The following is a 14,044-nucleotide window of genomic DNA, read 5'->3' as shown; positions in this document are numbered from 1 at the left end:
CCATTTTAATGTACAAAAATGGTCATTTTAATGTACAAAATTGACTAACTAGTGATGCATGCCTAAGCATCAAATCAGCATCTGCCCTGTGCACAGATGACTCTAGGTGCTGTCTGTGGGCCCCAAGCATGGAGACTTCCTGGGACACCAACAGACATTAGGAAAGAAGCAGTGACAGGTCTAGAAATCTTCGAGGCGCTATGACTTTAATTCAGAACCGTCTAATATTTCCTTACAGTCTTTGGTAATGTTTGTCTTAGGAGATCTGAGGTGAATGAATCTGTGTTCTAAGCCAAGAAAGTCGGCACACTTTCCTGAGATTGCTCATCAGCATTATTTTCCTTGTGTTTGTGGTGGAGCACAGGCATTTCCACAGGTGGCCGTGTAAATCCTCGGGAAGGAATTGTGCTGCATTCAACCAAACTGATCCAAGAGTGGAACTCCGTGGACCTCAGGACCCCCCTGTCTGACACTTTGCATCTCCCTGTGTGGGTAGACAATGATGGCAACTGTGCTGCCCTGGCAGAAAGGAAATTTGGCCAAGGAAAGGGACTGGAAAACTTTGTTACACTTATCACAGGCACAGGTAAGAGAGGTAAGGGAAGGTTGCTTCAGGAGCTAGAATGTATATTCGGGCATGTCTTCAACACAGTCGGGTGGTTACAACTCTGCCTTAGCCTTCACTTCCTGCTTGAATAGAGCCTGAAGGTGAGCCACGTGGCCTTCTCGTATCTTTCCTGAGCATGTGCCCAGCCCTAGACATGCATGTGGCTTTCTAAATTCCAGGTACTTGTCAGAGCTATTCAAAGCTCTTATTTCCCAGAGCTTCTCATTTCCAAACTTTCCTCCCAGTCTTTTTGGTTAGTGTGTTGGATGCCCCAGCTGTTATCCTTTGCCCTAGGCAGCAGAGACTAATACATTTTACTTTGAAGTGTTTTTGATAAACACCCTTCATGTAACCCCTTCAGCACTGGGATAGTTCCTAGTTAGTTGAGATGAAAGCAGGCCCTTTGAGCTAGTCCTCCAGGGAGCTGACAGGTCAAAACAAACAACCACAATTTTTTGAGAATAAATTCGTCCTGCCCTGTCAGGTGCTGGCATCCAGTACTGTATCTGTACACCAGTACTGGGAGTGTGGGCTACTGTTCAGTGTCACCACCAAGCTGGAGAGTGGGTGATAGGACAAGGGTAGGTTAAAACACCAGAAAGTTCTCTTATCAAGATTCAGCCAGTTTTGTTTTGTTTTTAGACAGGGTCTCACCGTGTTGCCCAGGCTGGTCTTAAACTCCTGGGTGCAAGTGATCCTCCTGCCTCGGCCTCCCAAAGCACTGAGATTTCAGACATGAGCCACTGCACCGGACCCTGCTTTTTGTTTTTGTTTTTTAAATTAGGCATTCCTGTTTATTGCAAGCTTAAGTTATTTTTCCAGAGTTCCAAAAAGATTGATTCTAATACTTTTTTTTTTTTTTTTTTTTTGTAGAGACAGGGTTTCACCATGTTGGCCATGATGGTCTCGATCTCCTGACCTCATGATCCACCTGCCTTGGCCTCCCAAAGTGCTGGGATTACAGGCATGAGCCACTGTGCCCGGCCGATTCTAATACTTTTAACAGTTTTTCCTTGCTTTAGTGGCAGAATGGACTTTTAGAGTTCCCTGCTCTGTCATTTTTTATGACAACTTAATTTATTACTTTTGCTTTTTTTACATTTTATTTTTATTATATATATTTTAAATGTATAACTTAATTTTTAAATGAGGAAGCAGACTCAGCTAATAAGCGGTTGAGCCAGCGTTTGGTACAGATATGCCTAACTTCAAAACTTTTATGTGCTTAAACTCTATATTACACCACCTCCCCTTTAAGCTCATGTACTATTTATTTATTTAGAGAGTGAGTCTCGCTCTGTCATCCAGGCTGGAGTGCAGTGGCAAAATCTCAGCTCACTGCCTCCCAGATTCAAGTGATTCCTCTGCCTCAGCCTCCTGAGTAGCTGGGATTACAGGCATATGCCACTACACCTGGCTAATTTCTGTATTTTTAGTAGAGACTGGGTTTTGCCATGTTGGTCAGGCTGGTCTTGAACTCCGGACCTCAGGTGATCCACCCACCTCAGCCTCCCAAAGTGCTGGGATTACAGGTGTGAGCCACCATGCCCAGCCTAAGCTCATGTACTTTAGCTCATGCTCAGACTCCCTTAGTACCATACACAGTTTTAGCAAACTTGGATACCATATCCTAGCTCAGAGCAGTGACTAAGCTCTAAGTCAGAGGGCTGGGAGTTGAAGAATTAAGTGTCCCAAGAAGTTACAGACGGCAAGACAACCCTTAAAAGCAGAGCCTTCTCAGGCACAATACCCTTTATTCCTTAGTAACTGCTGAACTCCATAAGAAAAGATAGTCATTGATGTTTGTAATTATTGAATCACAGATTTTTAGACATGGCAGCATTAAAAGAGGCAAAACTGTATTTCATATTTTCTGCTTCAGGAAGCAGGCAATATGTGATACAAAAAGACTTGTCTTGGGTTTTCCACAGAGCAGAGCCTGAGACAAGGATTTAGATGCAGGTATGATTTTTTGGAGGTGACCCTAAAAAGCAGGAGGGAGAGTGGGAAGAATGAAACAGAGCAGGAAGAGAGGATATGTTAATGTTATTTAAGTTGCCTTAAGGGCAAAGGGAGCTGAACTTTACTGGCACCTCCTAAGAAGCCTGCAGAACAGCATCCAGAATTGTCCCGTGGATCTGCTGGCTCCCGCCTCGACTAGGTTGCAGGTTGCCCCTGGGTGCTGTGCCTGCCTGGCTGAGTAGGCTTCTGCATCAGTATTGGAGAAAGCCTTGGTGCAGAAAGATGGGCAGTGTGTGCTGGGGCAGGGGGTCTACTACCCACAAGGTGGGCATGCACTTGTGCTGTACTGTCCCCACCAGCTGTGCTTGAAATCACAGTGACCCAAGCAGATGCATCAGGACATCAGAGGACCTGCTAAAAACACTTCCATCCAAAACGCTGCCAGAGAATGCTTTGGTGATTATTGAGCTTAGGCTCTCTAGAGGAGGTGGCAACATACAGACCCTCACGTGCCAAAACTCTGCTAAACAGATGAGGCATTGTGATATCATAGTTTTCTGTTTTAGGTAAAGCATCCTCAGTGCTTTCTGTCCCTTGCTGTAGGAATCGGTGGAGGAATTATCCATCAGCACGAATTGATCCATGGAAGCTCCTTCTGTGCTGCAGAACTGGGCCACCTTGTTGTGTCTCTGGACGGGCCTGATTGTTCCTGTGGAAGCCATGGGTGCATTGAAGCATATGCCTCTGGAATGGCCTTGCAGAGGGAGGCAAAAAAGCTCCATGATGGTTGGTGTCCCTCTCTCGAGGAATTAAGTAACCAAATGGTAGACACGTACTTCAAAGTTGAAATTCCAAAGAGAGTTGAACCCTTTTAAAGCCAGAAGTTTCCCCCTTTTCAATTCTTAGAGAAAGAGTAGGACTCCCTTGCACTAAAACAGCACAGTCTCCTTGGTCCTGATGCATATTGGCACTCTTCCTCCCAAGGGGTGGAGGTAGACAGAGGTCTAGAGTTCCAAGACAGCAGGGAAGATTCCCTTCATTTTTGTTTTCTCAGCCACTAGCACAGAGTGGGTACTTAATACATGTTTTAATGAAGAAATAAATGGACAAAACATGTTATACTTTAACTCTGAAAGATCTACTTGAATGAAAGCTGTTTCTGGACATGTTATGAAAGTTAGGATGGTTTCTAGTCTAACTCAAGAGCATTTACTATCATTATTGAATGCCCAGTGCAATGAGCATGATGGCTGAGGAATGCAGATACACGTAAGAGGGAAACCAGAATCCACTTTGTGTCCTTGCATGCAGGAAAGGCCGTGCCAGGGTGCCATCCTCCAGGGTGAGAGGTGGAAGGTAAGTGGAACCAGCCAGGCAGCTTTGGATGGCCAAGGGAGCTTGCAGGCAGGGAAACAGTTGTGGTGGTACTTAAGGGCAAGTCAGGGTGTCACCATGTAGTGTGAGGAAGCAGGACCAGTCAGTGGTGGAAAAGCCACTGAAACATTTTAGGGAAAAGACATGGTCAGATCTGAATTTTAGATTCTTCACTAAACTCTAACTTTTTATTTCTGGGGGAGAAAAGGATGGTTGAATGGAGATGGTTTTAAGTGGGACAGTTCTAGGGCGACTTCCAGTTTTCTGGTTGGACAACTCAGGATTAGGAATTGAAGAGGAGGGACAGGTTTGGCAGAAGATGATGGTTGGTGACTGTAGAACATCCAGGTGGAAATGTCTAGGAGGTGGTCGGGTACGAGGTCTGTTGCTCAGGAGAGATAGATGACTGGGTTAGATGGGTGATCTGGGATCGTCGGCACTGAGGTGGTGGTTAAACCTACGACAGCCAGGGAGTGAGGTGAAAGACAGAATCAAGGATAGACTCCTGAGAAACATCAGCATGTGAGGGGCAGAAAGAGAGATGGGAGGAACACCGGGAAAGGGAATTGTCACAAGCCAAAAAGGGAGAGTGTTTGGACGAGGAGCGGTCAGCAGTGTCAAGGGCTGACATGAGTAAGAAGAAATTAGAAAATTTCACTGGCTCTGGCCACCAGGATATCATTTGAAGCCTTAAACCAGTGTTTATTTTTCAACCTTGTTTGCATTATCACCCTCCTAAGGAGCCCCTTTGGATGTTTTTTTTTTTTTTTCCTGATGAATCCTCCCCATGCAACTTGAGCACGGCAGCTGTACTGCTTACCTGTTTATGGTTGTGCGCTATATGTGCAGTATATCTGTGCTTCATACATAAAGAGTATAGCATTTTTGGCCCCCAAAACCAATCTGTGAGCATACGCTGACAAAGGAGATGGGGAATGGAGGCCGAGAGTGTAGGAGAGAAGGGTATAGAGCACTACAGTAGGGTTCTGAAGGGGTGGGAAGAGATGAGCTGCAAAGCCAGGTGGAGGGCCCACAGAGGGCACGGCGAGTGGAGATGATGGGTGGATGGGTTGGGGAGCAAAAAGGAAGGGGATCACTGCCTGGTGGTGCCCCCCTTTGAGAGAGGTAACAAGTATGCACATCTGTTGGCAGTTGGGGGGTAGAAGGACCAGGGAGCTGGTGAAGGTACAGAAGAGAGCAGTCCGGGAAAATGGGTGAGAGCTGTGACGGCCCAAGGGAGATAGGAGACCACCAGTTGATGTCTAGGTTTGCAGAGCTGGGGGATTTTCTTCTTTGAGGGTCCAGGTATCCTAGCAGATTAGGAGGCAGATTGATCTGAGTTGGTAAGAACTACGGATAACCACAGAAAGACCTGCTGCTTATTGAGCATTTAGTCCGGCCAGCACTTAACTAAGTACTTTATGTCCATGATCTCATTTAATCCCTAAAATAACCCTGCCAGCGTAGGTATTACTGCCCTCATCTTCTAAGAAGGAGGAACACGTAGAGGTGAGGTGACACACACACACAGGATTGTGCAGCTGGGAGTGGTAGAGCTGGCACTGACCCCAGGCCTGTGTCTGTTCCTTGGCCGCTATGCCTCACTGCCATAGAACGTGTGGCGCTGGCAGGTGGTGCAGCATTGCGTCTGGGATGAGTAAGGAAGGAGTGAATGTGGGAGGAGGGTGATAATTTGGAGAAAAGAACACTTCAAAGGCTGTCTGCTACTGGAAGTGAGAAGTGAGGGAGCCAGAGGGGTAGGAGGCTGTCAGACTTGAGGTTTTTCCAGGAAGATAGGCTCTGGGTTATGTCCAACCAACTAGCAAGAGGGTAGCAAAGGCTTTAGGGGCAGTGTATAGAGATGTTTGTGAATAATAAGCTTTGCAACTTCAAAAAGAAAACACTGTCTTCCCACACAGGAGCTTGCTGCCCACAGGCCCAGTGGTTAGTTTGGCCTCCAAACAGCTCGTTAGTGACTGCTTTTCCTTCTCTCTCTGCTCAGAGGACCTGCTGTTGGTGGAAGGGATGTCAGTGCCAAAAGATGAGGCAGTGGGTGCACTCCATCTCATCCAAGCTGCCAAACTTGGCAATGCGAAGGCCCAGAGCATCCTAAGAACAGGTGAGCATGTGGCTGCAGAGGGTGGGGTCAGACATCATATGGCCCAGCTGGGCCCAGAAGAGACCCTGCTTCCCCTAGGGACAGGTGCTTTGCAGTGTCTGTTCAGAGGTATTTTTCCTACTTACTCAGAGGTAAAAAGGGACTTGCATTCAAGGTATTTGGCAGCCTTGCCTTTTTAAGCAGGTGTTTGGTTTGGTTTGACAACTCTAAAAATGCTCCTTGTTCATTTTACAGGAAATTTAGAGAAATATAGGACAGTTGTAAGAAAAAGTATCACTTAGAGTTTTTCTGTTCAGAAGATATCAACTATGAACATTTCCTTGGAGTCTTTCTATTCATTTTTCTGCCTAGTGGATCATGTGATACACCCTGGTTTTTCCACTTTAGGCCGTCACATGATCATTTTCTCGTATTAAGAATCAACCGTGAACTGCTTTTAAAACACTGCCTCCCACTGCATGCTGTGATGTTCTTTACCATTTCTGGCTGCTGGTTCTTTTCTGCCTTCCTCTTTTGTATTTTGATTTTGCCTTCTCTCAGAAACCCATTTTAATTTTTGTCTCCCTGTAGCTGGAACAGCTTTGGGTCTTGGGGTTGTGAACATCCTCCATACTATGAATCCCTCCCTTGTGATCCTCTCTGGAGTCCTGGCCAGTCACTATATCCACATTGTCAAAGACGTCATTCGCCAACAGGCCTTATCCTCCGTGCAGGATGTGGACGTAGTGGTTTCGGATTTGGTTGACCCCGCCCTGCTGGGTGCTGCCAGCATGGTTCTGGACTACACAACTCGCAGGATCTACTAGACCTCCAGGAACGGACATGGCCTGAGACTCAAGAGTTCTGGAGTGGAATCAAATTCTTGTTTTTAGAATACCATTTCTTAACAAGCAAATCTGGTATTGAACTGCAGGTGACTAGCAGAGAAATGTTTTTGCTTTTGGTCTCCTCTTCCAGAGTCACCTTTCCCAACTCTTATTTTTGTAGATGCTATTCTTTCTGATGTTTTCCTAGTAGGAGTCATTTTAGCTCAAACCCTGTAAGTTCCAGTCACAATTTTCTGTGCCAAACTAGCTATAATAATAGACAAGGAAGCCTTAGAACTCTGCTTACTAATGTATTAATGCCACTGAGACCTGCAATCCTTGCCTGGGATGTCACTTCATCCTGAAGTTTGCATTAATAATCCCTCCTGCCAGGCATGGTAGCTCACGCTGGTAATTCCAGCACTTTGGGAGGCCGAGACAGGTGGATCACCTGAGGTCAGGAGTTCAAGACCAGCCTGGCCAACATGATGAAACCCCATCCCTACTAAAATACAAAAATTAGCTGGGCATGGTAGCATGCACCTGTAGTCCCGGCTATTCAGGAGGCTGAGGCAGGAGAACTGCTGGAGCCCAGGAGGCAGAGGTTACAGTGGGCTAAGATCATGCCACTGCACTCCAGCCTGGGCGACAGAGTGAGACTCCGTCTTCACCAAAAAAAAAAAAAAAAAAAAAAAAAATTCTTCCTCCTCGAACCCCAAACTGAGATCACAGAAAGTGATTCAGTCAGGGAACAGAAGGAAATCTTACCAGGAAGGGCTTAAGTACACTTTTTTAAAAACAACTTTATTGGTGTTTTTTTTTTTCAAAGCCTACAGTTTGATAACCCTTGACATAATGTATACCTGTGAAAGCATTACCACAATCAAGACATCATCGGACGTATCTATCAACCCCCCCATCTCAGATATCCCCCCTTAACCCTGGATACCATTTGTGGAAAGATGTTATTACTCTAGCTGAACTTATGAGACTTTAGACCAGGGATCTAAATTACTGTGGCCTCAGTGACCTTGTCCTTATCTTAGGACAGCTGAGAAGCCGCTAGGACTTAGAGCCTTTAAAAGGAGATTTACTATCCCAAAAGGATCTTCACTACTGACCAGCAGACACTTCTCCCTTCAATAGCCTATCATACTGTGTTGAAAAAGACCCTAGGGTGTTTATTAAAGCCGTGTTTGTGTGAGTTTTACCAAGAGCCCAGAGCCATGAATCAGGATTCTGGATACATAATTCGTGCTTTCGTTGGTATCAAAATACAAAAGCCAAAGTTCTGGCTATGAATTGTAACTTGGAAGAAATACTAACTGCCACCACCTATTAAGTGCCTACTGTGTGTCAGGCTTTGAACTAGGTGTTTCATATACATTATCCTGAATTCTCTCAACATCTGGGGTAGATGTTTTAATTTTTATTTTATAGAACTCAGTGCATTTTCAACTATTAAGCTATGGGGCAAGAAAGAGGGTTTGATCCCAGGTCCCTCTGTGCTTTTTCTGCTAAGCCACACAACCTCCCATTCCAAAAACACTTTCGAAATGCTAATATATTTTAATTCACTCCAGGCCACCAAAAGCTTTAATACTAATATCTGATTTGTAAATGACTTAATGTATCCTTGACCCTATATCTCAGCTGTGAATTTAATCAAGTACTCCTCTCAGCTATGAAATTTTGCCAGTACAGTATTTGGTCTAGTGACAGGTATTTTGTTTGTTTTTGAAATGGTGTCTTGCTCTGTCATCTAGGCTGCAGTGCAGTGGCATCTCGGCTCACTGCATCCTCTGCCCTCCGAGTTCAAGTGATTCTCGTGCCTCAACCTCCCAAGTAGCTGGGATTACAGGCACACGCACCATGCCTGGCTGATTTTTTTTTTTTTGCATTTTCAGTAGAGACAGTTTCACCATGTTGGCCAGGCTGATCTTGAACTCCTGACCTCAGGTGATCACCTGCCTCGGTCTCCCAAAATGCTGGGATTACAGGCTTGAGGCACTGTGCCTGGCCCTAGTGACAGGTTTTTAGGGGTAATTTTAGATTATCTAATAAAGCATATGCATATATTTTTCAGATTTTTTTTATTTTGGGAAAATGAAGGTTTCTATAACATATTGTTTCAGTGTTCAAATAAACCGAAGGAATCAACATCACATTTGAACTATATCCTTCCTAGTGGGTTAGTGTGAAAAAGTGAATTTGGCTGATTCCTAGAACTCTATCAGCCCTGCAGTAATCTCCAGGGCCTGATTATTGTTCAAACATTCCATGGTGATTCCTGGGAAGGAAGCTTGGCTGTTCAGTTTCTGAGTCTGGGGTGAGATGATGTTCCATGAAGGAGCATCTGTTCTTTGGTATAATCTCTTGGTGAAATCTGCTCTGTACATTAGACAATTGCATTGCTACCAAGTTTCCTACCAAATATTTGAAAGGATGGTATTTAATCTAAAACCAAGTATTAGTTATTAAATTCATGGAAAGGCTAATATATTCCAACATAAATTATTACATATGGTTAAGTAACTGCATGTTAATTTATTTTGATGTAAATATTTTTGTTACTGTTCTGAGCCAAATTCTAAGGAAAAAATAAATACATTTCCTTGTTGAAATCTTGTGTTCTGTTTTGTTCGTAACTCACTAGCCAAAAGCATTTTCCTTCCCAGAAGAGATTTAAAGTTGTTGCACTGCTTACATTTTAAAGGTTATATAACTTCCTTAAGGCATCTAATATCTTTGCTTTTTTTTTTTTTTGAGACGGAGTTTTGCTCTTGTTACCCAGGCTGGAGTGCAATGGCACGATCTCGGCTCACCGCAACCTCCGCCTCCTGGGTTCAGGCAATTCTCCTGCCTCAGCCTCCTAAGTAGCTGGGATTACAGGCACGCGCCACCACACCCAGCTAGTTTTTTGTATTTTTAGTAGAGACGGGGTTTCACCATGTTGACCAGGATGGTCTCGATCTCTCGACCTCGTGATCCACCCGCCTCGGCCTCCCAAAGTGCTGGGATTACAGGCTTGAGCCACTGCGCCCGGCTATCTTTGCTTTCTTAACCAAAAAAAAAAAGTCTATTAATAGAAAGCATGGCTGGGCATGCTTTTCAAGCTTAGCACTTTGGGAGGCTGAGGCAGAAGGATCGCTTAAGACCTGGAGTTTGAGATCAGCCTGGGCAACGTGTCAAAACCCTGTCTCTAAAAAATAATACAAAACAATTAGCCAGGTGTGGTGGCTAGTGCCCCTAGTCCCAGCTACTCAGGAGGCTGAGGTGGGAGGATCACCTGAGCCCAGGAAGTCGAGGCTGAGGTTAAGCCATGATCATCCCATTGCACTCCAGCCTGGGTGACAGTGAGACTGTCTCAAAAACAACAAAAACAAAACATTATACATAACATTGAAAATTTGGCTTAAAGAGCAAAGTAGCGCCAAGAAAGAGGTTCGAAACTAAGTGTTGAGCACTCACTGAGTCCCTGGACCCGCTCTCTCCTTTTATAAGGCCCCATGTGGTCTCATACAGGCATTAGAAACAACCCCGAGTTATTACTGCTGTTTAACAACCTCAAAACTGAAGAGCTTAAAACAACAGTAATTGTTTCATGTCACAGTTTCTGTGGGTCAGGATTTGGGAAAGGCTCAGACTTGACAGTTGTAGCTCCGTGTCCTGCACTTGTAGTTGTCAGCTGGAATAGCAGGAGGCTGGCTGGCCAGGCATCTCCCACTGTGTATGGTTACAGGGTCTCAGGTGGCCTCTGTGTGAGCTAGTTTGGGCTTCCTCACCACATGGGTAGCTTCAGAGTGGTAGTTTTTTTACATGGTGGCTCAGGGCCACCAGCTAGTTGTTCCAACAAACCAGCCATAAGCAGCACTGCCTTTTATGACCTAGCCTTGGAAGTCATCACAGCATCACTTTTGTCACATTATTCAGTCACCTCTCCATCTGAAGAATGTCACAGATTTTGCTGACATTTAAAATTGCCACTTCCCACCTCAAGAAACCCATCTGGTGTGGGAGGCAAGCCTAGTCCAGACGATGGCACCAAGACTACCAAAGAGTAAGCTGCCCCAGGTAGACGGCTAGGGGAGATCAGGGGAAGGGGAGTGGCCTTTGAACTAGTTCTTAAAATTGGATTCTGACATTTGGAATGGCATTAGCAGTTCCCAGTAGGAACAAAAGCCTGCTAACAGTGACTGCTTGATTGTAATCACATTTGACTGGAAGAGGAGGAATAAGCAGAGACCAGAAATGTGGGCCAGGTCAAGGAAGGCTCAACTAAGAAGCTTGGAAAGGGGGGAGGTAGCAAGAAAAGTAATGGAAGCTCCTTCCAACCAAAAGTATTTAACATTAAGGAGATAGTGGCCTTTCCTTCTTGACAATGACAACACCTAACCCCCCATCCTGAGCATGGCATTACAGTTTACCTAAATCTTCAGTTTGGAAATACCAGGTAGTTAAAAGCAGATTACTGAAATATGACTTTAATAATTGCTTGGAACATCACCCAAAATAAGCCAGGTACTATGCCAGGTTCTGAAAGTAGATAACGAACTTACTGGTGTCTGAACAAAGCATGGGCTCCTGGAAACACCTGTGGTATAGATCAGCATGGTCCAATGCAGCTTTCTGTGACCATGGACATATTCTAGAATCTGTGCTATCAATGCAACTACTGAGCACATGAATTGTGAGTAGGACCAGAAATGTATTTTTAGTTCATTTAAATAGCTACATGTGCCTGGCGAATACTGCATTGGACAGCACAGGTCTAGATGAAGGATTTTACAAGAGAAATAAGAACCGAATGCTTGGGATGACACAGAACCCAACATGTCCTACAGGACTCAACAGTAATGAGACTTGCCACACATGAATGCCGTCCTGACTCAGGCTTACTGGCCAGATCCAAAGGAGTCAAGGTCTTACTAGAGGCTATGTGCTCCAGACTGACTCCTGATGAAATATACTATCCAAGACCCTAAACTGAGGGACACTGGGAAGCAAGAGCCCATCTGGGAGAAAATGTCTAGGTTGGTGAAAGGATTCACATCTGTGTCTTAGCCAGATAAAGAGGGGGTTAACCTTTAGCCATGCAACTCCATTCTCAAATGAAAATGTCCACAGGATCCCACTCTAGATCCCGGAGCAATCTCAGTTCAAAGCAGGGTGGAGTGCCCAGTGGCTGTGCTTCCTCAGTACTAGAAATGATAAAAAGGAAATTCCTCAACCCTTCCGGCCTCACTCCAAACTACAACAAACACATCTTGAGAATAAAGAAGCTTCACATAATATAGTTTGAAACAGAAATTTATTCTCAGAATAATGCACAAAAGCACAGGTTGAGGCTACTACTGGGAAGCTTTCCTTTCTCTTCCTCCTCCCCCTCCTCTCTGAATGCCAGGGAGAACACAGTTGAAGGAAACATGCAATCACAAACAATGATCAATTCTAAAGACAAAAAGGTTTGGTCCAAAAGAACTCAACATAATTAATCCAATGACTGTGAAGAGCTTCACTGAGAAGGATTAAGATATTGCAGATGTAGTGTTTCCACAGGGTGGCTCTTCAGTGCACCAGCGGGGCCTGCTTGAGGGAGATGAGCACTGAGCGCATGCGGGAGACGTCTTTGGCCTGCTTGCTGGACTTGGGGTTAAAGTCACACAGCCGGGCCACCCGTTCCCACTCAGTGCCTGGGGACGACTCGTCAATGTCATTTACAAAGGCTTCTTCTGCTGCCCTGGAAGCAACAACAAAATATGTTGGTTTATGTAGAACTCCCTTTGAACAACCTGGTGGCTGCCTTGCTACACAAGCAACTGCCTATTTGTCCCTTTCTTAATGGCATTCTGGCTTTCCCAAGATAATGGCCCCTGGCCCAGGTCAGACTCAGGTAGGCACGTGGCTAGCTGGCTCTCCTAGGCACAGGGTGCTGTAAAATGTTGGAATACAGGTGTTTCGTTCAGGGCTCACTATGTCTCTGTCTGGCTGTTTCTGCTCCTGTGGAGCATTAATAAAAAGTCCTTAGCAAGCTGCACAGACTGCTTTTATTAACAAGAACAAAGCAGCAGGCTGGTCAAGAACTTAAGTACTTTACGCTGGGCTGTACGGGAATTTCAAGGAAATTTAGAGACTTATAAAAAGCCCATAGATCATTGCACAATAGCCTCTAGATTTATTCCTAAGGCTGGAGAGAAACAGGGCAGATCAAAAGGAATTCAAGACAAAGCTCCCATGCTAGCAGGCACTAGAGACTAAAGCCATTCTGGAAGGGGGTTTGTTAGGACATTCTCCAGTTCAGCCAAAAGTTTGCCATTTTCCCTCCAGCCGGGTGCCTTGGGGCCACTCAGGGCACACTGGCAGGAGAGCCAACGTGAGCTGCTTTTTGGCAGGATGCTGCCCCAACATTCTTTCATATCAAGGTCAGCCCACCCCCAGTTCGGGATTAACTGGTGGGAGCTACAGCCGGAAAGGACAGCGGTAAGACACACTATATTCATCTACTCCAACAAGCATCACGGGCAAAGCAAAAGCAATGGAGATGACTGGTCTGGGGGGACAGAAGGGTGGCACTATCACAGGGATGGCTGTGGCAAACACTGCTGAAGCCCAGAGCCACTACAACACTGCGACTTCATGGCACACACAGTTAGGGGCAGTGAGAAAGGTTTACTTAACTGTTCTAGGCTGTAGCAAGGATGGTTTATGTTTGTGCTTAAAGGTGAAGAAAAGAAACGAGAGAAACTTTAGGTCAGATATAGAAAATGAGAATGAGCTCAATGCAGATGGTCAGTAAGCTGGACATGCCCTTGCCACTCTATCTGTGCTTGGGGACGTGCAGCTGGCTTTGCTGGCCACCCAGCTGCCCAGCAAAACCAGACTCGACCTTTCCAGTCTCCATTTCTACTCCAGAGAGAATGTGCAGAAATCAAATCAAACACCACCTGTAAGTCCAGCATTTCACAAGTCTCACTGCAAATGCATCTGGGGGCCCAGGAAACCCAGTTCTGTCTTCTAAAGGGATGAACATCTCAAGGTCATAGGCCCCGGGAGGCTCTACAGGCCTCAGCTCATGGCCCACTTTCAACAGGTTCCTCTCCTCTTCCATTCCACCCTTACTTCCCTTATAAAGCCAGCCCTAATTTTTACGGAGGAGACAATGAGAACTGTTTCCAA

General features: G+C 45.4%; 2 protein-coding genes across 8 annotated transcripts in view; one reads left to right on the top strand and one right to left on the bottom strand.

Annotated features, from left to right (window-relative positions):
• GNE (glucosamine (UDP-N-acetyl)-2-epimerase/N-acetylmannosamine kinase) overlaps positions 1 to 7,594 on the top strand; it is a 51,932-nt gene extending 44,338 nt beyond the window's left edge. For both annotated transcript variants that reach the window (XM_074395043.1, XM_003943776.4), the window contains 4 exons: positions 365 to 586; positions 3,173 to 3,355; positions 5,946 to 6,062; positions 6,633 to 7,594. In XM_074395043.1, coding sequence (XP_074251144.1) covers positions 365 to 586; positions 3,173 to 3,355; positions 5,946 to 6,062; positions 6,633 to 6,868 — 758 coding nt within the window. In that variant the 3' untranslated portion in view covers positions 6,869 to 7,594. The remainder of the gene's footprint in view (positions 1 to 364; positions 587 to 3,172; positions 3,356 to 5,945; positions 6,063 to 6,632) is intronic.
• CLTA (clathrin light chain A) overlaps positions 1 to 14,044 on the bottom strand; it is a 131,313-nt gene that overhangs the window by 98,039 nt on the left and 19,230 nt on the right. For 2 of the 6 annotated variants that reach the window (XM_003943779.4, XM_003943780.4), the window contains 2 exons: positions 13,547 to 13,582; positions 12,161 to 12,608 (listed from right to left, as the gene is read on the bottom strand). The exons of 2 other annotated variants lie outside the window; for them this stretch is intronic. In XM_003943779.4, coding sequence (XP_003943828.2) covers positions 12,437 to 12,608; positions 13,547 to 13,582 — 208 coding nt within the window. In that variant the 3' untranslated portion in view covers positions 12,161 to 12,436. Of the gene's footprint in view, positions 1 to 12,160; positions 12,609 to 13,546; positions 13,583 to 14,044 lie in introns of those variants that run through there. 2 more of the 6 variants (XM_003943781.4, XM_003943778.4) reach the window with 1 other exon arrangement.

This window comes from Saimiri boliviensis, chromosome 2 (genome assembly GCF_048565385.1).
Source record: "Saimiri boliviensis isolate mSaiBol1 chromosome 2, mSaiBol1.pri, whole genome shotgun sequence".
Classification (NCBI taxonomy): Eukaryota; Metazoa; Chordata; class Mammalia; order Primates; family Cebidae; genus Saimiri; species Saimiri boliviensis.
This window is presented reverse-complemented; position numbering and strand designations above follow the sequence as displayed.